Below are 26002 nucleotides of genomic sequence, written 5' to 3'. Positions count from 1 at the left end.
TATATTAAAAAAAAAAAAAAAAAAAAAAGAAGCTGTAACTGGCATTGATTTTTCTCCTGCAGAGGAACTATACTTCATTTTTCATTTGGAAAAATGGTTTAATTCCCTGTTTTTCAATAGCCATTCTGCTTTCCAAAAGGAGGTGAATTTATTTAAAAATACAATGTTAAAGAAAAAAAGAGCTTCATTAAAGGATGATCAGGTTATAAGCATGTTAAGTTCATCAGGTGAGTGATCTTCCATGATTGTCCTTAACAGCTGTAGTCTCATATTTTCCACTTCCTCAGTCCAATATGGGCATCTTCCTTCCAAGAATATTTTACTCTTCTAAAGCCTGCATTTGTTATAAGACTACAAAATTGTCAACTGAATTTAGAGATACTCTGTTCTTGTAGCTTAGTAATGGCAGTTCCTACATGAAGCCTGTCTATTAAGCTGAAAATGCAAAAAGATTTGTAAAACTTGGATAACTGTTAGGCATCCCACGAATCTTTGTAAATATGCTGTGCTGCCAATTGTGTCACAGAATGGAATTATGAGAGAGTGGAAATTCCTTGGATGAAAGGACAGAAAGGCTTTCATCAATATGCCTAAGTGAAGTCTATCCTGGACTCCTTAGTGAAGGTTATAGACATAATAGCTGAGTGAGAGGATATTCTTGACAAACATGTTGCTTTTTCCTGAGAGTATTAAGTCTGAACTTAAGTGAGAGATCATTTTACTTAATACACTGCGATGAAAAAAAAGGTGGAAACAAGCCAAAAAAGCAGCAGTATTTTAGAACTGCTGGTTAGGGACTGGTGCTTCACTTGACTATGGTATATTCAAACTGAAAAAAAATGAGACTAAGTATAGCTACAGCTCCATCTAAAATTGGAAATGCAGATAACACCTGACATTCTTTTACATATGTATACGTAGTTAAATATGCATATATATGTGTATAGACATATGCAGAGAGAGTATGTAAATACAGTAGTCATTGAGGTTGACACCTGGAGAATCTACTCTTATGATGGTAGTTAAATTTAGAAAGAAATTAGGTAAGAATGTGATCCACGCTATATGTTTGTGCTAATCTGAGAAATGCCTAAAATGACCATTAATCTCCATTCTTGGTCTAGAAATTTCTTAGATGCCTAGACAGCCTTTCACATATGCAGTGTAGCGTTCACCTCTGGAATGAGATACATTGCTCTTGGTTGTAATTACTAACACTTGAAAGGGATAGTGGACATAATTTTCTACATTAATGCCATAATTAAACATTAATTTAAGTAGAAAACTTGTCATTCCCTTATAAGCCTTTAGGGAGGCAGACATGCACTTACTGCCTCCTGAGAGAGGAGATTTCCACATCACAGGTTCTCAATCAAGAGGTTAAGAAGTCAGTCAGACTCCAGCATCCTAACATGGTATCCATCTATATGAGTGTTAGATGTCTACCATGGAGATACCTGTACCTAAGCTATTATTTATGAAATCTGCTTCTGCCCATTAAGTACTGTTTCTCTCTATTGATGATAAATGAAGTCCAAAACAACTAGGACACTGTGGACAGTACATCTGGTCGCCACACTAAAACGTATCTTCCATGCTTCATATACCCAGTCCCAGAAGAAGCAGATGTTGGTAAGTGATCAATAAAGTTTCAGTTAGATTATAGACTCATAGAATCCTAGAACATCCCAGGTTGGAAGGGAATTCAAAAGATCATCTAGTCCAACCTTTTGTGAGAAAGGGAGCCTAGATGACATTGTCCAACACTCTGACCAATCACACCTTGAAAACCTCCAGTGATGGGGACTCTACCACGTCACTGTGGAGGTTGTTCCAGTGACTGATTGTTCTCACTGTAAAAAATTTCTTTCCAATGTCAAGATGAAACCTCTCCCAGTGCAACTTGGACCTGTTGCCCCTTGTCTGCTCCATGTGGCTCCCTGTGATGAGAGAGCCTCTGTCCTCTTTGCAGCTGCCCCTTAAGTACTGGAATACTTAAAGGTGTTGTGTGTGGTATGTTATGATGATGCCCCCCTCTGAGCCTTCTCTTCTCAAGGGAGAAGAGACCTAACTCCTTCAAGCTTTCCAAATAAGGCAGGTTCTCCATCCCTTTGATTATCTTTGTGGCCCTCCTCTGCACCAGTTCCAGTCTGTCCGTGTCTTTCTTCAATTGTGGGGACCAGAACTGGACACAGTACTCCAGGTGTGGCCTGACAAGTGCTGAGTAGAGTGGGAAGAACACGTCTCTGTCTCTGCTAGTAATGCCCCTCTGGATGCAGCCCAGGAACCTGTTTGCCTTCATTGCTGCAGCAGTGCACTGCTGATTCACGTTCAGCTTGTTGCCCACCAGGATCTCCAGGTCCCTTTCAGCAAGGCTTCTCCACAGCCACATAGTTCCTAGCCTGTACTGGGATCTTTGGTTATTCTGACCCACGTGCAGGACTTTGCACTTGTCTTTGTTAAACTTCATACTGTTCTTGCTAATCCACTCTTTCAGCCTGGCCGGGTCTCTCTGTAAGATGGCTGACGTGTCAGCCTCAGCACCCAGTCTGGTGTCATCAGCAGGCTTGGTGAGGGTAATTTCAATCTCATCATTCAGACCATTTATGAAGATGTTGAAACAGTGTGGGGACTGGTATCGATCCCTGAGGGACCCCACTTGTGACAGGCTGCCAGCCTGAACTATGCCATTGAATGTGGCAGTTATGAGAATTAAAAACTGTAGCCTCATTTGTTTCTCACAGTACAATAGGATGTAATTTCTCATCTTATTGAATATCACCTTCTAAGGAAGTAAAAGACTGGTGTTAAATGTTAGCAGATCCTACAAAGGAACAGAACTGCCAGAAGAGCAATTTTGTTCAATGAAGAGTATCATCATTCTGAGTCAACATCCTCATGCTTACAGAATAGACACCTTAAACATCCTTAAATATATTTCAAATTCTGCATGGATAGTGTGAAAAGTCCTCCCTCCAGGAAGGTGTTTCACTATTTTCTGTATTCCATGGTAAGTATTGTGTGATATGAATGCTCTGTACTGTCTGTGAATTTCCATACTTTGAGCTTCCATGTCAGACAATAAAACCTTCCTTAAAGGCCAACTCGTCATGCTTTAGCTCCTCACTATTTATAACAAGATTTTGCTTAATATAGGTTTAGATTTAAAAGTATTTACCATTTCCTAGTTTAGACTGTAGACTTACGAAGATAATTCTTTCTTTTGAAGCCCGAGTTTCAAGCTCATACCTAGGCTGCTCACAGTTGCTATAGAAACAGCAAATGCCCCTCAGGAGATGAAAGTATTTCTTATGCAACCACCATTGAAGTCCATTAGGTACTTGATACTGTCTTTGAGGGTAATCATAGAAAATGATGTAATTTTTAGCCTCAGTAGATGTTCCAGCTTTAGACTGTAGAAAGTGCATTACATAGTAGTCATGTGGTAACAGAGAATGTTGTGTCAGACTTAGCAATGCTAGTGGCAAAGAAAGTGTTCAGGATTGGTGATAAGCTTGTTGTGTAGTGCACACTGAAGTCAGCAGCACACAATTTTATTATAGTTATTTGAATTAGATAAAGCTAGTATGTCTTTTTTTTTTTTTTAATGTGTTGCACCTGCTTCTTCAATTTCTGTCATACTCTCGGAGTTAGGATGAGTGGTTGAAATATAGTTGTGGGAAGAATGTGTGAAGTGGACACAGAGGAATAATCTGGACTGCTCTGTTCGGTACTGCAGGCTTTTTATACATGTGGAAAAAAGTCACATGGCAGTTGAGTTTGTTCTCATAATCAAATCCTTTACTTATGTGATTTTTTTCTGTTTACGCCTCTTTCTATCCAAGTCAGTGAAGTTTCATCTGAACACGATGGGATCTTGTTTGATTGTAGTTACATAGCCTCTTAGTATCATGACTTGTAATCAAAATTTTCTTGCAGCTTCTGGAGAGAACAAGGCAGAACACAGAATATTTGAGATTTCCACACACATAATGAGAAGAAAATGAGCCTGTCTGATTCAGTCTTGGTTATGTCTTTTCAATATAAAACTCTGATATATCAACATGCTACAGTTTATTCCATAACTTTTATTTTTCCAGGTACAACTGTGCCAGCATTGTTGAATAGCACTTCCAATCAACTTTATCTGCATTTTCATTCTGACATTAGTGTGGCAGCAGCTGGTTTTCACCTGGAATACAAAAGTAAGACTGCTTGTTTTTTGAAACTTTCTCAGGAAAAAGCATGCATATGAAAAGAGAGAATTTATATTGTTCTTTTTTTTTTTTTCTCTTCCCTGACTACCAGAGTGTACTCAGCATGGACCTGATATAAGTGATACCTAGTAAAATGAAATTTTAAATGAAGTGACATTTGAAATTGCTGAAAACCAGCTTTCACAAATTAGCAGCATGTAACAAATGAATCTGGCAATTCAGAACAACGTTGTAAAAATATGGGGTTTAATTGTGTTGTGGGGTTTTTTTCCAACTTATTTAAGCTTAGTTCTGAAATTAGGTAACAAAAAAAGTAAGAGTTCATTTCACTGCTTGGAAATAGGTAAAACCAGAACAGATGAGATTTTTTTTTCCTATTTATACATGCATATATTTATTCCTTGCTGTTCTTTCCTTTCCTTCACATTATATTCCCTCAACAAATTGCTGTAATTGCAAAAAAAAAACATTATAATCCCAGAGCTACAAGAAAGCACTCTAGTTATCTTGGTAAATCACTGGTGGTATGAGCAGAATAACCTAAGAAGTTTAATGGCAAATTCTGCTATATATCAACTTTTCATATGTTTTGTGAGCAGCTTGGTTCTAAAATACAGAGGTTTGGTGTTATAAACATCAAAGGATTACCTCACATAATTACATTTAATTCAAACATGAGTGTTTGTATTAGCTCTCTCAAAAACTTTAAATACTATAGAATAACAGTTAATTCAGCACATGTGCTTGCATAGTATTGCTTTTAACTGGGAATAGGTATTGCTAAGAATATTCTAGTCTTTAGAAAAGTAATGGGATGATGAGTTAACAGTCTGAAGAATGCTTCGATGAAGGTCACAAAGTAAATTCTCTTTAATTTTGAATATGAACATCCTCTATTTTCTTACAAAGGGCATTCAAGAATTTTTTTGAAAATGGAGTTCATTTTTGTATTACATGCATTCCAATATTAATGTCTAAAAATGTTATTATTCTTATTCATATTTTTAAGAAGTACACATAAGTAAATAAACACATAGATGATCTTCGATAAATTCCATTTAGGATTGAGATTAAAAACTGTATGATATAAATATGTCCAGAATTTTGAAAGACTAGATTTCCAGCTCATAACAAATCTTTTAAACTAAACATAATCCACAAGGTAGTCTTATGTTTTCATTTAGTTTCCTGTCTGTTTCCAGCATTTAAATGTAAGCATATTGTAGTTTTTTTGAGTACAATCATTCTAATGGTGATGTAGAATGAAAATATGACTATCACTTCTGCAGGAATTTTTATAGAATCTAATATTTTGACAAAGTTCTCTTCTTTTATCTGGGGAGCCCTCCTCCCCAATTGGTTAGCCTGTTTTGCTCCCCAAGCCTTTCCCCTTAACCTGCACTGAGGGTATAATTCCATATGAAGTCTAAAGTACAGATTTATTCTAGGAAGTTGTTGTACAATGAACATTTTGAAGATCAATTTTTATCTTTTACTGTATCCGTTTTATTATCCCTGTGACTCCTGAAAAAAATGTGTTCTGTTAACAAGTAAAAAGTGTTTGGGAGCATGCAAGGTCACTTGGATTTATGCTTTTGTTTGTCTCCTAATTGCCAGTCCCATAACTGTGCTCTGTTAAAGCATCTATTGACTTCAGTGGTGCCAATATTTCAAGGCCAGGGTTTTTTAGAAGTGCAACTCAGTACAGGTCAAGGTAGTAACATCCAGCATTCAGAGCTTAGTTAACTATTCTGTTGATAGTCTGGCAGGACAGAGTAATTTCCTTTCTTATGTGTCTATGTGGTCTCTGCAGGGCTAGCAGGAGTACAGTACATCTGTGTGTGTCTCTGAATACAGAGACTGAGCAAATCCCCACAGCAAGAATTTACTGTTTTATATTGAGCAGTCACCTTTTTAGATCAAGAAAGAAGCAGAGAAGGAAATACTTTCTGTGTAATAGGATGCAGATATTGCTAGTGTTTGATTATGAATTCTGAAGCCTGTGATCATTCAGTCAGTCACCTACGGTTTGAAGCAGCATCAGAAAAATAAATACCTTTGATTTAGAAGTCAGTCTAAAATTTGGATTAAAAATGTCCATCTGTTGAAGGGTTGTCTTACTAAGGCAAACACAAAAATGTCTGGTGTCTGGGAAAAAACATTCAATATGAAATGCTTTATTAGAACATCAGATACTTCTGATAAAAGCCAAGGAAAAGGAGGGCTAGATGCATAGTCTTTCTAAATAAAATGCTTTGCAGCTGTAACATTCAGCTATGTTGTAAGAGGCCTCAGTTCAATTCTTTCACCTTCTTGCAGAAATTTGATTGTCTGAGTAGTCATAGTGGGGGTCCTCAATATCTACTTTTAAGGCTGTTCTACTTAATAAGGCAAACCAAGCAGCTGTAGCAGGATTTGTTTCAGCGTTCTAATTACCAGGAAACGTGGTCAATCATTCAGGTTCAGCTTATATTTAAATATTTTGTAAAAGGTAATACAGCACTAAGATTAGATGTAGTAAGAACACACCACTGTTGTGAAGCCAGAGACCTATGTTTAATGTGTACATTTAGAGGAGAGCTGGACTTGGATGTATGTAGGACATAGGCAATTGGTCATGATACTTAAGTGGGTACCTGGTTTTCAGTTCTTATTCAAATAAGTGTTTTAAAAGTTTATAGAATGGAATTACAAAAGAGAGTTTAGGAGTTTGTCTCCTTTGCTGAAATTCTCTGTATACCTCCATGATAAAGGATATTCCTCTGAGTAGCAGCAATGTGGGTTCAAATCATTGCAGGTAACAAAGGCCTTCTCTCTTACTTTTTGTAAGTTGTTAGTAGCTGCTTTGCAGGAATCCACTCCGTTGTCTCCTTTAGTTTGTCTTCATTGAGGACAGAGGAAAAGCAATGGATTCTGAACCCTGCTGTAAGAAAGTCCTTCTTCCCCATTCATCAGTTCTGCTGTTCATTGTAGCACTTCTCTTTGTGCTGCAATATGTAACTTTATTTAATCACAACAAAAGAAATTTCAATGATGCATGGAAAAATTAGTATTTCAAAGGTGAATGACAGATTTCCAGAAAGAATTGGAATCCCTTTCATTTCCTGATCAGAAAGCAAGCCGAGGGGACACAGTAGATTAAAGAGAGGAAGAGAGAGCACAAAATTGCTGGGAAATACTGTCAGTAAGTAAAAGCTAGTATGAGTATAGATTAATTTAAAAAAAAACAACATAATTATGCCAGTTTATATTAGCTGAAAAACTGTCCATTAGTTTTGAAAAAGAAAAGAAATAATAATAAATGAGAACAATGTAATCATGCAAGCAAAACAGAATTAATATGTATTTTAAAAATCTCCAGTATAGCACTTCAGCAATGTAGATGCAGAGGATTAGTTATTTATTTTTGTTTTACCTATAGATAGACAGAAATTTCATAGAGAGGAAAGGCTCCAAAAAATAAATTTTAACTAGTCCTCACAGAACTAAAATTGGTGGGCACACTTTTTATTTCATTTTCAACTAGGTCATTTTGTTCTTCTTTAAAGTATTTTGCTATAGAAATTTGGTGGGTCTGATTAAAATTTAATAATGGTTTTATTGGAAGTATTTCATTTATAGCTATGCTTACTTTAGTATTTGAGTAACACTTTTATGAATCTAAATATACTATACTCCTGTATAGTTCCTGCTCTTCTGTGGAAGGGGAATATCTTTGTTTATGAAGTTGTTTTCTTGAACAATCAATTGCTGTCAGTCAAAACTAACAATAAAAATTCACAGTTGTTTTGATTTTTCATCAGATTTCAGGGAAATCCACAGAGATCATGGCTTAATTTTATTTTCCAGAACAATAAACCAAAATACTGAACTTCATGGCTACCAACATCCCTCATGGTATACAGCCTTAGCGTTCTTTTCTCCTACTACACGTATATAGTTCCCAGTTAGCATTAATTGAATTTATATGTATGCATCAGAGGACACTAGATCCTTTAATATGGTTTTAGATATAAGTATTTTGGAAAGAGAAAAGGCTATATGTCTTTGAAATTGAGAAAGCTGTAATACTTTTCATAAGATGAAAATTTTGCAAATCTTCTTTTCACATTTCACATTGTATTGAGATTGGCTTTTGGGGGTTTTCTTTGCTTTCTTTTAATTTGGGAACCAGGCTTAGTGTTTAGTCCTAAAACACTTAATACACTTCAAGAAAATTATTTAAGTAAATGAGCTTTGTTTTAAATCTTTTGAGAGTGACTGGAAAATTACATGAGCAGGAAGTGCAATGAAAGTTCCTGTGTACTCATTGTTCCCTGATTAACAAGAACAATAAATTATTAGAACTAAAACCACTAAAACCCTTCCTATGCAAATGCCCAGTAGATCAGAGTGTTAGTCCTGGAACAGTGAAGGGATGGCCTTACATTTAATATAAATTCTTCCCTAGCAAGAAGACCTTTAGGAATTACAGTGAAGACAATTAACTTTCCAACTATAGATATAGCAGGAAAATGCCAATTCACAATAAGAAGCTGCTGATCTCATCATGTCCAAATAACTTACTTCAAATCTTCCATCAGCAGGCTACAGCAGGAATAGAAGAGACAAAGTGGATCTAATGGTGTTTTGTCTAGCCTTATCTTTTGCATACATTTCAAATTGGAGTAGTAGGTAAAACTGCTCTAAAGTAACCATTCCAGAATCCTGCAGACCCCTGATGTCATTATATGAAAAAAGTCTTTATAACGATATTAGGAAATCACCTTAGTATTTTAGAATAAACGGATGAGAGTTTCTACTTAAAAAGATGTTTTCACCAGTGTAAATGTTATACGTATGCCTGGTTTTAGATTATTATGCTAGGGAAAACAGCTTTATTTCAGTAAAATATGTTTAGTTTGCTATCATTTGACCACATATCTTATATTCCACACTGTATATTGCTGTTTTGAAGTAACTTTATAGAACTTCATAAAGACTTTATAAAAGCTTCAGCCACTGATGAGAGCTTATTTTAATCCTAAATATTTCAAGATAATTTAAATAACTGAGTAAATGTTGTTTTATTTCTTGAAATTTTGTCTTCCTTTTAGCAATATGTCTTTCTTTTGCCCTCTCAATTTGCGGGCTCTTTGTATGTCTTTATTTTCATGGGAAGGATCTGAGCAGTCTGCTCCTGCAAGCCTAAGTTCATGTCTAACCTAGGTAGTGCACATGTTCCCTTTGTAGCCTTCAAAACCACAGAAGTCTTCTGGTACAAAATACAATTTCGTCATTTACTTTAGGATGTTTTTGTGTTAGGCTACGGTCAAACTGATGACTTAGATGGTTTTTTTCCCTTTGTTCCTTTGTTTTGTTTTTTGTTTTGGTTTGGGTTTGTTTTTAATGTCAGATACAGGAACTCACTCAAATTAAAAGACATAATTGGTTAGTGCCTTAGAAAAAATTCATTCTGGTCATAACATAATTGTAAGTATTATTGAGAGCCACTGTGTGGCATTGTTTCTTGTTATTTCAGAAGGGTTGTAGGTGTTAAACTGGTTGCAGTAACCTATGATGAGAAACTAAAGCAGTAAAATATGCAACAGATAACTGTGGAAAAGACAAGAATTAATCATTTAAACTAATCCTTCATATGTATGGTTTTTTTTCCCCTCAAACTGTGGTAGAATAAATAACATAATTATTTTCACAACCTCCAGCAAGTTCAATCAAAATGTGCTTTGTTGCATTTCTAATATGTACAACAGTAGGAAGAATAAATATTCCTGCTATTTGATTGAATTCCTTTTAATCTTAATGAACAAAGGAAACAACTATCCAAACAGTATGGTTTAGAAATGTGCCTGTTTAATTCGATTGTATTTGTGGGCACTGATCTTTCAAGCTTGGTCTTAAAATCTCATTTATTAATTCAGTAGTAGTTTCAATATTTTCTTTAATATAACAATTAAATTAATCTTTAATATAAACAAATTTTTTAAAAGTCTGGAAATAATGAGTATTTGCTCATACAGCATGCTGCTTGAACCTCTCAGTTGGTCAGGTTTCTTTTAGTAAGAACTGAATATATGATGAATATAGACATGTAGGTTTAGGCCACAAATGTCTATAAGTATATGTGTGAATATATCCAGATGTAGCAATTAGAATTAAAATATTTCATTAAAACTCTTGTTTTATGCAATCAATATTTTAATAGTGTCATCTAGCCTTATTACTTTGAATATTTTAATAGTGTCATCTAGCCTTATTACTTTGAATTAGGATATATGGCACAATTCAGCATCATTCTTTTTGTAAGCTTTTGTTTTACTGCTATACCAAGATGATGTAATATGTGTGAGAACATAAGCTTACTTTTAATTACTGTCTCCTTTTCTGAAGCTTCTCTGTTGCATATTTTCAAGTGATAAATGTTCTCAGGAGCTGAAATAACAAATTCGCTGGTAAGGAGACTAGAGAGCAATGGCTATCTTTTGTAGTACTTCTCTATCATAAAGATCTCTTATAAATTCAAAGACAAAAATCAGACTAGCAGAGAAGAAAATGTATTCTTCTAAGTAGCATATTGTTTTTTGTAGGTTCAGATTAAGATCTTTCATACAATTTGATCTTTAATGCGGCTCTTCAGTGAAGTAAGCTTTTTCCCTGTGTTAAAGCAGGTGTGAATCATAAATATGCCATTTTTAATTTAGCAGGTCCTGATCCTGTCAGTATATCTATACAACTTAGTAGCTGTTGACATGAATCTGACCACTTTTGCAGTAATTCTTTGAGATAAATGCATTTTCTAGGCTGGTGTCTGAAGCATGCAGTTTTGGAAGGGACAGCTTGGGTTTTGATATACACCATCATCAAAATGGAAAGAAAATTCACTCCAGCTTGAAGTTTGTAATATAATAAAAAACAATATGTTTCAGTTAGCCACATAGGGACGGGTGGGAGGAATTCAAAAAAGAAAGCCTGATGACTTTTGGTCAAGCTGTCAAGAAATTCTTGTGTTATTCAGTTTGCAGCTTTCTGAAATGGACACTAATGGGCATTCACATTGTCAGATATGCCAGCAAGGATTTTCTTTCTGCCAGAAATGGCAGTGATGTTTGGACAGAATGTGAGGTAATTGTAGGCATGTATATAATTATGTAAGTGAGGTATATTTGTCTTATGCCACAGCGGAGCCAAGAAAGTATTTAGCAGGCAGTAAGTGGAAGAAGGTCAGGGAGAGGGTTATCATTCTTGACATTGATGTGTTCTCTCTTATACTGCATAGCAGACACTGAGCTCTGAAGAGCATGCACTAAGCAATCCTTGTCCTTTTTTGATTGCTTGGACTTGACATTTAACATGTTTTCCCTTTATTATTGACTGTTCACATGCAATCTAATTTAATGTATTTCAGAGCCTCTGAATATTTAAGTTCTCTAGTTTGTCCCTGGATACCAGAATTTGTTTGCTTTCTCTCGAGCATTCTTTAGATTTTTGGACAAGTTCTAACTAAACTAGTTATCCAACTAAACTAGGCTAGCATTATGCAATGATTAGAATGATGGGGTTGAGGTTTCAGAATAGTATTTAACTCTGTTTCCAACTTTTTCTTTGCTTTTGGGGAGGTAATATTGCTGCTTAATGACAGGTATATCAGATAAAGTCAATTATGAGTGGGGTTTATATAGTGTTTTGTGATATTCTGATAGAATATTCTATACTGTAAGTTGTATCATCAGACCAAAGTAGTAGTATATAAAAAGTATTATGCAAAGTATAAGCAGCTAGCAGAAAGTTTTTACCAAGTTATTAGAATCTGTTAAAGTTAAAATACGTAGTGTAATTCCGTATCTAACAGTTGCACAGAAAATTACTTTGAAGATTTTCTTTTGATCATAGTCTATTTAAATTCTGTATGCTATTTAACTAATGATGGAAAGAGCTACATCACAAGAACATTATTAGTATTGCTATGCAGTCACTGTTGTAAAACTGTTTCTGTGACTCAGAAAAATCTGCAAAAGTAACTTTATTCATACAGAACTAAGACTGCATGCCTGTAAGTCTCAACAGACAGGAATGCTGAGTTCAACCAGAATACAGATTTCTTGAAGACAGGAAGTGATCCTCAAATTTACATTCACAGAATTCAGCAAGCACCTTGCTATCTGTAAGCAATTTAGTCACAATGTTTTTGTTAGGTGCTTATTTATTTAATAATGATGAGTTTGGAGCAGATCTTTTTAAATTTTGTTGTCTATTCAAGAGTGAGAAGGGTAAGGAAATGCAGAAATAAGGCTTGATTCACTGAAGTGGTGTCTGAACACTGGATTCTCAAATGAGTAAACAACAGTCTATATACTATAGTTTGAATTATTGAAATAAGATGTTGCCCTTCACTTAATGCTGGAGCAAATAGACAGTTTGTGTGGTTGCAGATCACAGCTATTTAGTACCTATACTCAAATAAATTTTTCAGACATGGATACATTTATGGTATTGTAGAATACACAGTGGTTGACCAAAAGAATGATACTAGGAAACTGCAACAAAACCAAAACCGTTGAAGTTAATGATGATATCCTGATGCCTATTTGGAACATTACAGTTCCAGGTAATGACCACACATGAAGTCCTAGTGCCACATGAAATCACCATAACATCATTTGAAAGTTGATCATATTGGTAGAACATAAAAAATTGTAACTTCTGTGGTAGAAATTGCTGAAAATCTTTAAAGTATGTTTAGATATTTTCCTAAATTATACATTCCAGTACACAAAGGAACTACTTCAGGGAGATCCTGTAGCTTGCAACTATTAAAGAATTCTTTATGTGCTAATTAGAAAATATTTAGTGTGATAACTCTTGCATCAGTTGTTACGAAGACTGCACTTCATACCTTGATAGCTGTCACTCATCATTAGAATGGCCTGCCATTATCTCTGTTCATTCCTGAAAAAAGTGAAATGTAGTAAGACTCAAGGGCACAGGGCATAGAAAGAACGTACAGGATTATGGAACATATTTCCAGGAAAGAAAAAAATGGCTTGGGAATCACAATTTCAGGTGAAAGGATAAAAGCTATTTCAAACTTCTGTGTGCTTCATTAGGGAAAATATATTTACTTCAACTAAACCTTGAGCTGCAAAAAACTGACTGGAAGTGGCTGAAGTGGGAAACACAAAATTCTTATGTACGTATTTAAGATTAGTAAGGCATTTATATTTGAGTGATGAAAAGTAGATATATTAAGGTTTAGGGCATAAAGTTAAAACCCTGTCTGTATCAAAATGTGTAAGCAGCATTATCTGAAAGAAAGTTATATTTCTGTAGAAAGACTAGGGTTTCAGTGAATAATATCAGATATTGTTTCATGATGAACCATCTGGAACAACAGACTCCAAAATGTCAGATATCAGAGTAAAGCCAGATATCATGTAATTTCTGTACTAAACACTCTGTAAAGTTGCACTTACTGTCACCAAAGGGGTTAGATTTCATAAGAAGACGGTGAGAGTTGTAGCATTTAGTCAATTATTTTTTCATACAGGTGAACTGAAGGACACATAGTATCACAATCAGGAAAGTATTATTTTTGTCTGATTTTTACAGAATTTTATGCTAATAAATTCTAAAGATCTCTTCTCATACATTGTGAAAATAATTTCCATTCTGTTCTGGCTTTTACACGTCATATTTTAATAAATATAGCAGTTACAAATTTATGTTTCAGTAGTAAATTTCTTTAATTAATAAATTGTTTTATGATTAAGATTATACATTTTAAATTTATTTTTTACTTCAAATAAGGTTTTTAATATTATAAGGGGAATGAGATTCTATTGTCAGACCATAAACCAGCAAACTAATTCTGCTGGTCCTTCTGTTTGCGAAGAAAATGTTAAAAGCACAGAGTTATTGAATCTAATAAGCAGTTTCTCAACTGTCGTGTTCATTTGGAGCATTTTAGCTTAGCTAGCAGAGATGATATGTAATTTTCGGTTGTACTGACTAACAAACTCCTTAGGTAAGCACCCAAGGAAAAAAACCAAAAGTGATACGTGCTTGGCAAAAAGCAGAAGCTAGTACTTCGGGTTGCCAAATTTAGGTGAACACATTTGAGAAATTACTAATCATGGAGTCTCTTTGTAAAGCTAATCTGTTTGCTAACACCTGGCTTAAAAATAGTTAAGAACAGACTGTCCTGTCACATCTATGCAAAGATTTAGTTTTGGGTTAAGAATACTAAATTTCAAATGTCTGTACTTCTTTATAGTCAATGGAGTTTTCTAAACATAAGAAACACTCTTGGCCTTTAGCTGCTGTTCCAAAAGGCTCTACCACCTAACCTCAGTAGTTCTGCTCATCTATTGTTGAAAAGAGAGAATATGCATAAAGTGTATTCCCTCTTTCTCTCTCCATTTCCTTCACGAGGATAAGAAAGAAAAGAAGGAAAAAAAAAAAAAAAAAAAAAGGCTGTTTAATATACTAGAATTACCATACTGGTTGAAGACAATAAAATACCATGGTATGTGACAGCAACATGACACAGTAATTGGTACAGTCATAGTATATAATCTTTGTGTTTCAGTCATACCATTTGTATTCTGCAGGGCAGTTCTGAAAACTTTGGTGTTTTAAGCAAAATTTCAGTTTAATGTTGAAATAAATTTTTAATTAATGTTCTTTTAAAAAACCCAATGCTGTGGAAAGAATTCATTAGAGCAGAGAATATCAATGAAGAGCTGTTGTCCACTTATCTATGTTTTTTCAATCTTTGTGTTTACTTTCCTCAGCTGTAGGCCTTGCTGCGTGTCCAGAACCAGTAATTCCTAGCAATGGGATCAAATCAGGAGATAGATATATGGTGAATGATGTTTTGTCATTTCAGTGTGAGCCAGGATATACATTACAGGTATTTCTTTCTTTCATTTTTCTTCGAATTATACACTGTGTAATAATTACAACAAAATGGCAATAGACCCACCCCAAACCTATTTTAATGAAGAGTCTGTAGTGTGTCCGTAGACGTGATTTAAGTAGAGCCTGTGTGAGTAATCCCACATTATAAAGCTATGAATGTGTAGTATGTCTGGCCCTCAGTAAATCTGGGCTGGCTGGCAAATCTTATCTTAGATTAACATACCATCAAGCAGTAAAAAACATCAAAATGGACAAGAAAATAACATGGTTAAAATATTTTCTCTAGAAAATGATTTTAGTACTGCGCTTATTGAAACTGTACCGTGTTTTCCCATTTTTGGAAGTGGTTCCTCTAGGTGAAATTTTAACCACAGTGGTAGAAATACATCATGGGGTTTCATATTCTGCTCAGAAATTGTTGAATTTAGTTTCTAAAGCAAATTTGATTCATGCTAAATCTACTCTTAAAAATCTTTCAAGGAAAGAAATATTACAAATTAGCTCACAGATTAGGGATGTTCACTGTTCACACACTGGTTTAGTTTCCCATGGTAGACATGTTATTGTTCTGCTGTTTATAAATGTCACAGCACTACGTAAATCTAAGACTGGAAGCTTTTTTCTTCCCTCTTTAGTTCCTCTAATTCATTTACATGTATTCCACCCCTGGTGTAATACATTGAAAACATCTGAGTTCAGAATCTTTTGGGTGGTAATAGGTCCCACTCAAGACAATGTAAAAGCATATGATTGTATCAGAGAAAGCAAAGTGTCACAACTTCTCCTCCAGAGAAGGATAAAGTTCTAGCTCCCTATCTGATGTTTGCCAATTCAGTACTCCCTCAGCGCATATGGCCTTATTCTTTGGTCTCAGTATTCCTTACCATTCCCCTAAAATTCAGACAGGATTCAGACTGAACATTTTAGCTTTAGGCTGGCTGTGGGAACACCTGAACTTGAAAAGTCTCTCTAGGTAATCAGCAATATGTTTACCTTCTCAGTCATGTGTTACAGATACAGGGTCAAGTCTTTAACCTAATGCATGCTCTTTACATTTATAGCATGACTTGAAACAGCCTGTATCAGAAGCATCCCATATCCATACCAAAAAAGATTCTGTCATATAAGTATCCTACTAAGTAGAAAAGATTCAAGACTTGGGCCCAATAAGGCCTACTCTACCCATCCTGAGCACTTGCTGCTCATTTAATGGTTCAGGGATTGCTGACAAGCCAGCTGATCGTTCAAATATAAACTACTTAAGTTTTTCTCTTTCCAGCAAAGGAAATTTTAATGTTATTTTGAAAATACCTACTGGTTTAAAACCTTTCTTTTCCGTATTTCATCTTTCCCTTAGAGTATCCTTTGTAGGTAGCAGTAATGTCAGTAAGAAAATGAGAGATTTGATATCATATTTTTATTATATGGTCCCTTCAAAAGGACTGTCTATCATTAAAGCTTGGGTCCCAGATGGATTCTGACTTCCATTTAAAGACTGCTAATGAACCATTAACCTTTTTCTATTTCAAAGTAGCATTAAACTAAGTATATGATGAAGACCCATATTCTACAGATACCTCTATGTTGCTATAGCTGAGGCAAAGGTATGGGAACTGAAATTTGATCTTCAGTGATATTAATTTGTTATAATGATGTGCTGGCATGCTTTTGGCCTAGGTGAAGTATCACAGTTCAGTAATTATCACAAGCCAGAGACTATTCCTGATAGGCAGTTTGCATCGTGACACTTTGTTTTAGAGGTGAATTCAGAAGAAAAAAGTTGAGGAGGTAGATACACAAAAGAATATGCATTTGACCTCAAGGCTAGAAAACAAGCCCAAGCACTTCCACTAGTACAGATGTAGCTTATATGTTCTTATAGTCCTTTTTTTGTATGCATTGAGCTAAATTTATTATTATTAATCCCTAGACTCAGGACATTCTATTTCAATGCAAAATCTATCTGAAAGTCAGCCTATAATAAACTTGGTTAAACAATAATAAATATAATTGTATTTTAAGAGTTGTTGGATTAATTCAAAAGTAATCTCTTTTTTGCTTCTTTGAGAAAGATTCCTATTTTGAATATTTGTAGAAAAGCTGTGTGGAATTCTTTATATATTTTTATTCAGTTCAACCCTATGGTGAAAGAGTCAGGATCTGATGGTGATGCTGGTAGGGCTGTCATAGCTTAGCACCTCATTGCTGTGATCCAGGCCACTGCTTCTGAGCCATTAAGACTGAAATATATATAGGTGAACATCTGATTGTTGGGTAAGCTTATAGCAGTGATCTGATAGAAAAAAGTGAAAAACTTACCCTATACTAACTGTTTCCTCTGGAGATGGAATAGCATCTAATCCAATTTATTCCATCTACACACTAATTATCTAATCTGAATCAGCTGTTTAGGGTCTCATTGTGACACTACAGATAAATAGCCACACACCTAAAGGGCTGATTCATACTAAGATTTTGTGTTAGGACAGGTACCTTACTCTGAAAGTATCGCCTTTCTTCACTGATTAGGATATCAAATGGTTAACATGGGTATCTAGCTTTAAACTGCTTCGGTTTGGCGAGGTGACTCCTACTTGTATTGCCCATCATATTTCACACTCTTCTCTCCCTACTTTTTCAACTATGAAACATCTGCATTTTGCATATGAAAAAAGGGGATGGTACCATTTTTCTGACATGGATTAGAAATAGATAAACCCTCAAGGTACAGCATCATTGAATTTTCTGTCCGTACTTAAAATAGTATTGCTAAAATATTGAGGTGGAATGATAACAGTAGAATATGAATACTTCAGAAGTAGTTGGAATGCGTACAGGAAACCTTTTGAAGATACACATTGTTAGCCCTGACTTGATATTTTGGATCTATTTTTACTTAGAAAAAAATCAGAAATGTGAGTTCATAAATACAGTATTAGTACAACACAGTCATGTGTTTGTGAGAAAGAGATCTGCACATAAGAAACCGATCTGTGTTAATGCTAAACTTTAATACACTGTGTATATCACTGTCGCAAAACCACATGACATCTTTTGTCTACATGCAGGTCTTTTCTGTAGTCCTTGAATATGACTAACTGCAGTTTTGGTTTTATACTTACAGGGATTCTATAATGAAATACTTTCTTAAAATTTCATAGCATATTGTTCCTTAACTGTACTTCTTATTTCTGTTTCCATAAATATACAAATTTAATCCTCACTGTGGAATATGACTTATATAAAAACTAGTTTCATGATCTTGTCTAAAGTGTAAAACAAAAGACCTTCAATATCCAAATTCAATAGAAAAGAGTTTGAACCTTTTAAAAATATTAATGAGGATTTCTATGCTGTATGGACACTGGTGTAAGAAAGTGCATCCACATGTATGTGTAGTATGTTCCTCAGACAGGACAAGTAAAAATGGCTCCAAATTAAAAAGAAATAATAATGAAAATAAGGTTCTACAAGGCACAGTATATTTGCTATTCAACAAGTATAGATCAGCATAACTTTGCAGATCCTTTTTTTTTTTTTTTTCACTCTAGCTGTGAATTTACTTCCGTCTTTAGAGAACATATTCACAGCTAGCAATAACAATCAGGTGTGGATTAGTTTATAATTGAGACTTACCAGAAAAGTCATAGAGCTCAAACTACTACCTGGAGATGCATAAGAAAGGTAATTGCTAGCTGTAGGATTAAGTGTCTCCCCCCAGGAGGGGACTTTAAAAGACTGAAATCAGAGTGTGCTCTTGTTGGGAAGAGGCTTGAAGCCAGAGGAATCATTTAATTTTATTTTTCAAAAGATCTTTTATAGGCCATTTTATTTTTTTTCCTGACTCTGGTAGTTAAATTATGGCTCCCCCCCCGACTCACATCAGAGACATGCAATCATAGAAGACTAGGAGGAGAGAATAACATAAAACAAGGAGTGTTGCATTAACTAAATTATTCAAAACCTCATCCATTTTGCTAAGATGACACAATAAGTGCTAAAATAAAAAAGGTTGGTTTCTAAAAAAATATTGAATTGTTATCAATTTGTAGTACTTTTATAAGAAAAAGACTAATTTAAGTTTTCCTAATTTTAATGAAAACTGATTTTTTTTTCCTTCAAGCCATTTTTTGGAAGTGTTTCAATTTGTCTTTCAGAAGCTCATTGTCTAAATGTATTTAACTAAATGATTAATTAAACTAGTTTTATTCCATACAATTCTATATGAACTTTATTCAAGGTAGTGTGTGTAGTTTCTTTTTTGTAAACATACCAAATAATGCAGAAGCAATTTCATCAAATGGATTTGCCTTTACCATAGTTTACTTATTCTGTCTTATTTTTATGAGATTTTGATTGCTATGGACAACTAATATTTAAGTAAGCCTTCATATTATATTGATAAAATGTGCTAACTTACTAAATATTAGACTCTTAATATACTTGATAAAAATAAACAAGAAATGTTAAGTGACTTGCCCAAGTTTGTATATCCAGACGATTAAAACAGGACCTAAACCTTGCTCCCAGTCCCACGTCTCAATCTTTTTATCAGACTCTTTCACTCCTGCCAGTTTATTCAGCTTTCACATTTCAACAGCAGAATGCATAACCTGAGTTCCTCAGAGGACAGAATTGACAAATAAAAACTTCTGTTCGTGCTACTGTTAAGTTTTCAGCTTGAACTGTTCCCAGTGCAAGCAAAGCTGGGAGCGTTTTGCGGTTGGTCCGGGACAGCCACCCTGAAGTGTGTGGGAATAGGCTTTGCAGGTTACAGCCATGTCATTTTCACTTCCAGCTACCACCACATGATTCTGCTTGGTTCTTGTGACGTTTCTTAAAAATAGGCAGAGTAAATTAAACATGACAGCTAAATAAAGAGGCACTTGTACTTTTATAGCTGTCGGCCAAGGTGTTGCGTGTATGCAGTGGGTCATGTTGTGAGGCCATGTGAGAGTTCAAGGCTTGCTGATAACTGTGGACGACTGTCTTGGCATGGTCCACATCCATACCATCTGTAGCAAGCAGATGTGGAACAAATTCCTCTCTGTGTCCGTACCGTTCATTCAGAGCAATGGTTGATTCACTCCAGATTGCAGCCTGAAAAAGAACTAGTGTGCTTACATTGTGGATGAGAACCCTGGAATTGAAATAAGGAGTGAACCAGTTTGACCATATGAATGCATGTAGTCAGGTGCTTCTGTCTTGTTACCAGCCTTATATTTAGTCAAAAACATGAAGAGGTTTTCAAGTTATCAAAGGAAGAGTTTTAGGACATTTATGCAGCAGAAAAAATAGAACATTAAACCTGAAGTATTTGAAAAGAGAGTTTAACAAATTCATAAAAGTAATTATAATGCAGTTGGTTAATATAAGAAAAGACAGAGATAAGAATCTAGGAGGTCCTCTGTAGCTCTGCCTTCCTGGAAAATCTCATAATGAGTATCTGTAATCTAATATTCTGCCCTTTCCAAACAGGGCCGTTCTCATATTTCTTGCATGCCAGGAACAGTTCGACGCTGGAACTATCCATCTCCTCTCTGCATTGGTATGGATATTTACTTGTTTTCAGTGTGTTCTGAGCATCAGCCAGAAGAAACCCCTGGCTTTGTCATGCCTGTTGTTCCTTCACTTAATTCTGTTTCATTCCAAACTTTTTGAGTTTCCATTCGTATCTATGAAATGTGGAAAAACTACAATAAAATTTTTCTTTTTATATAGTGTATATGCTATTTTAAAAAATATTGTGAGAGTGGGCAAAGGAGGAAACCCAGATGTTTACCATTGTTTAGCTTGTCCTTAATACTCTGCTTTGAATCAGGCTGAATCTTCTTCAGAAGGGAGAGGAAGTTAACACATTCCTTTGCAGCATGCTCAGCTTGGAGGACCTTCTCAAAAACAAGGCAGGTCATGCAGGGAGCCTAGGAGACTTCTCAAAGAAGCAGCTGTCTACAGTGGAGAGCAGCTCTGAAGCCAAGCCTTCCGGGGTGGTGGAATGAAAAAGGGTTTTAGGGATCCACAAAAGGCTGGCTCTCTTCATCTGAGAGAGCCGTTAAATAATGCCGAGTTAAAAAGCAAAGCTAAAAAAAAAATTCCCTTTTAAGCACACCAAGACCTTACCCAATAGATATCAGTCTTCCCTGTGTAGATAACAATCTTGTTCTGCTGTATTGTTTCTTGATTAAACAAACTTTAAGAGAGTCAAGATTTTGGTGTGCTTATTTCAAGAAAAAGCAGGAATGGAGGGGAGAGAAGCACAGCTCCATCATAACGTTCTGTCACTTCAGCTTTGAAATACATTCTTCGGTGAACGCTTTTAACTTTAATATTCAGTCAGCAAAAGCTGTTCCTTTTAGCTTCATATCTTAGAGGAATTTAAAAGATTTGAATGATATCAAGCAATATTAATGTGAAATTTTTTTAAAAGATTCCTTGTTAGGCCTATATATTATGTTGTATTGTCAACTTCTACAGAAGCAGTCATTTCTGATTAACATGAAAGCAATGCAGTTCCTTCAACTCAATTTTAGAAATGGAATATTTATTCAGGAAGGTGTATTTTGCGGTTTGGGGTGGGGGGGTGTTTGCTAATATTATGTTTTACCTTGTATATTAAGTATGGTTCCTATTTGCAAACAGTGTGCTCATTGATTTTTTTTTTTTTTTTTTTTTTTTTCCCTTTAGTTCATGAAATTTTGCTGTCCTGGAAGCTAAAATGTCCCCAAGAAAACAAACAAACCCTTAAAACATGACCCTCCCCAGCCTCCAACCTTTAAATTGTTGATTTTTCTAGAAAAGCAAACCAAAATCTGTTCTTTTCACTAAATAATGTATTTAACATTGCAAGGAGGTAGAGATATTTAAGAAGTTTGGGACTGATTTCTCAACTTTTTAGTGGAGTTCTTCCTATTTTGATTCAATTTCTTGTGTGGTCTAACCAGTAGATTATTTTCATTTTTTCAGTACAGTTATCACAATGCACAGTATCACAGCATCACAATTCTGTTACCAGATCATACATCACTGTAATACCTGACATGAAGATTCATAGGCTTTAAATAATGATTCCTCAAATAGTAAATATAAATTACAAAATTTATAATTGATGTATTGAAGTTACTCTTCCTTCATATTATTTTCCTAGCAAAGGTGTAAACTCAGCCACTTCCTTACAAGTAACTTCACATATTTATAGTTTAGCTTTATGTCATCCTAAATTATGCAAATGGCTTTTCTATCTCCAAACACGTGAATTTGCTGAAGAAAAGCATACAAATAATAAGCAAAGAATAATTCTGTTATGCAGCTAGTCTATCCTCTTTCTGAATTAAAGAACGAACTGTGTTGGGGTTTGTTTGTTTGTTTTTAAACTCAAGTATGGTTTTAGCTATATTAACTAGTAGAACTGCAGCTGCGTCATGGATCAGTATCATAATTCAGTTTAATTCCAAATTTGTTCCTCTGATTATGAAGCCTATCTCAACATAGCACCAGACATTTTTAACTCTAATTGGCAAACTGAGACAATGGGTTACCCAGTCTATATGTGCAACTACACATTTGCAGTAAAATCACACTGAACATGTTGCATTAAGTAAGCATTTTGCTGTAACACAAATTCTTTCTTTCTTTTTTTTTTTTTTTTTCCCCTCCTTCATAAGGAATGTTTTGACTGTGATAAATTTAATAAATTTCACTGCTTGGAAGTCATGGGGATAAAATAGAAAATCTGTTTTTTAATTAATCTCATGCCAAAGATTAAGAAATAATATTATTAAAAGATACAGTGACTTTCTTTTTATTTTTCATAGCTAAATGTGGTGGAACACTGACAAACATGGGTGGTGTGATCCTGAGCCCAGGTTTTCCTGGAAATTACCCTAGTAACTTAGACTGTACATGGAAAATTTTATTGCCTATTGGATATGGTAAGTAAACTTACATTTGAAGAGCAATTATTTGTAACCATCAGATTTAAATACATATAAGAATATTCTAATTTCCAGTATGAAGTAGGTTTTATCCAGCAAATGTATGGTGAACCCCTTACATAATTATGCACTATCTTTTGATTTTAAAATGGTAGGCAATTTAAAAATATATCTTTGTCAAAGCAGCTTGTTATTTGTAAAGCTCAGCCTGTCTTGGAAACTGATTTCAGAGCAAATGAAGTCTGCTGCATGAAGATATATCAGATGAAATATATAAAGTAACTTCTAAATTAATTAGTGTTCCTCTGTTTAATGTCCTTTCATTGTCCCCCAAGTGACTTTTTAACAACATTTCTTATGTTCTATGAAACTGGACAGAACCTCATTTCTAGCACTATGAATTTGGTCAGAAAAGTTTTAAAACTATATCGCAAATCCCAGGTAAGAGTTGCCAACTTAGAAACTTTCTAGGTTTGCACTAAAACTATTGTCATACAGAAAATATCTCCACAAATTAATAATAATTAGGTTGAGAAGGTAATCATGGGTAATAAGGGATCTATAAGTGCATGTATAAAACTCAATCTTCTATCATTATCAGAAATAAAAGGAATAAGTTTTCTTGCTGTGAAACATTATGCCCCATACTGTGAATTCAATACTAGCGCTCAAATAAGAAAATTAATTTTAAAAGCTTATTATTAAATTCCCTATAACCATCTCTGGAAATGAATTTATTTTCTGTGCTTTCCATTTGAATTTATAAGAGGGATTTTTGCAGTAAGATGTACTACTTACATAGAGTGTATTTTACATGTTAATTTTAAAAAATCCTGTGCTATTATTTAGAATAGTGCCCTTTATCAGTGCATACCTGGTAAAACCGATCCATTGTAGTTATGGATAGCCTTGGTAGCCTTAGATATCCTTATAGCCTTAGGACAACCACAGGACATCCTTGGCTAATTTTGGCATTCTACTGCTACATGTGCAGAAAATATAAATGATAAGCAACTGTTCTGGCGTGATGTCATCCTAACTGGGTTACTACAATACTGCCTTTTAAAAACAGCCCTTCATATTTCTCAGAGTTGCTCTTTTTCTTTAAGCTTTTCCATGTAGACAGTGTTTCATGAATTTACACAAGAGTGTCTTGTACCCTATTATTATCCCTCTCACTTCTCAGACACTGTCTGGTAGTGGAAATCCTATAAATAGAAAAGATTATGGTTTTGTTTGGCAAGGGATTTAACAGGTACAAGGTGTTCATACCATTGATCTATCATTGCTTTCAAAAATACTAGAAGAGGACATTTTTTACCATAAAGTTGCTTCAGGGATCTTTTTCCCAAAGTCTTTGTCAAATAATCCACAGATAATGTCTTTATAGCAGGTTTAAAAATTGTGATTGATGTGATGTTTCACAGAGAACTTCCATTGCAAAATCTTGGATACTGTTTTAATTACAAGTATAAGCTTGTCTACTTAAGAGCCGTTTGTCTACATTCATTCTATTGTATCAAAGTAAATACATGAAATCATTGAAATATAGAAAATATTTCCAAAATTTAATAATGCTCCAGGATTTTTGGGGGAAGGATTTTAAGGTGATACTGAATGAGTTAGAGTTTAGCACTGTGCACAAAAACTGATCAAGAGGACACTCATGAACATGTAATGATTGATTCAAATTCCACTGAAATAATTAACCTCACAGTGACTTCATCCCTCAGTAAGTATTCCTTTATTCCATCCATTTATTCAAACTTTGTAACTGAATGAAGCCCATGATATTATTGACGGAGCGCAAGCACACAGGAGTGCTTAAACAATGTCCAACAATAATATTGTGGGAGCTAAATGTGTCCCAAAGTATAGTGCTCTCTTCATTACATGAAAATATACTGATCGTGTAAAAGAAGACACTACTAAAATCCAAACATTTTAAATAGATGGGAAGTACATCTTTTCAAGTGACTTGCAGTGATTTTGCAATGATTTCAGGTAGCTGTTAATTGATTAACATTTGTAAAAAAGATTAGCTCAGCTTGGAATTCTCATTATTAAGAGTCTATTCGAGTGAGAGAGGAAATCCTGTTGAGACTGGAGCAGGAAGTAGTCTAATTATAGTTTGACTGGATACTGATTTATTTTCTGTAGCTATCAGTTTTATTCTGTATAATTTTATGTAAGAAATGATTTAGTGTAGGAAACTTTGACATATCACATTGACAATTGGAAGCTGTATAAACTTAGAGTTAAGGCTTGAGTGACGCATACAGTGTCCCCTCTGATTGAAATTAGCGTCTTTGAAAAACCTTTAAGAAAAAAAAATGTTTATGTTTGTGTTTAAAACGTGGCTATTCTAGGCAATTTAAATTTTTTAAAGCTACTGGTAAATCTACTTTTTACTTTTAAGATTTAAAGCTTTTCTGTACTGAATATTTACAACTAGTCATACACATTCCTCCTCAGTAATTAAATAAGACTGATTCAATTTTAAATGCACTCCATGGCTCATCAGAGACTATTTCAGAACAGTAGGCCACTTTTATTTAAATACCTAAACACTGATTTTGGGTCTATATACATATGTCAGATTCAATTATCTACTTGTCACTTTAGCAATTTAACTATAATATTAAGTGGCTGCTCAATTCTTTAGAATTCCTATGCTGCTGGTGGGAATCACTAAATGCTGATACTGAAGTCAAGATGTTTCCAAGCTTCTTGGTGTCCTACCTTATCTTAAATCCCGAGAACATTATAAAATTAGTGGTTTCACTCAAGTCAGACTAACTGTATCAGACATCATACAAGAGATGGCTGATATTGAGACTTCGATATGTTCTGTAAATGCCTCTCTATTGATAGCATTGGAATAAGTTTTCTTCTTCAGCAGCTGAAATACTTGTTTTCATATCTCCTGCTCTGCAC

At 34.7% G+C, this 26002-nt stretch overlaps 1 protein-coding gene across 1 annotated transcript in view; it reads left to right on the top strand.

The window, feature by feature from the left end:
- The window catches only part of CSMD1 (CUB and Sushi multiple domains 1), a 1239551-nt gene that overhangs the window by 1050166 nt on the left and 163383 nt on the right, over positions 1-26002 (top strand). Inside the window, exons 37-40 of the mRNA XM_030037616.2 lie at positions 4101-4205; positions 15008-15126; positions 20613-20682; positions 22946-23062. Of these exons, the coding sequence (XP_029893476.1) occupies positions 4101-4205; positions 15008-15126; positions 20613-20682; positions 22946-23062 (411 nt within the window). The remainder of the gene's footprint in view (positions 1-4100; positions 4206-15007; positions 15127-20612; positions 20683-22945; positions 23063-26002) is intronic.

The sequence above is a fragment of the Aquila chrysaetos genome, chromosome 15, assembly GCF_900496995.4.
Source record: "Aquila chrysaetos chrysaetos chromosome 15, bAquChr1.4, whole genome shotgun sequence".
Taxonomy (NCBI): domain Eukaryota; kingdom Metazoa; phylum Chordata; class Aves; order Accipitriformes; family Accipitridae; genus Aquila; species Aquila chrysaetos.
Note: the sequence above shows the minus strand (reverse complement) of the source record. Positions and strands in the feature narration are given on the sequence as shown.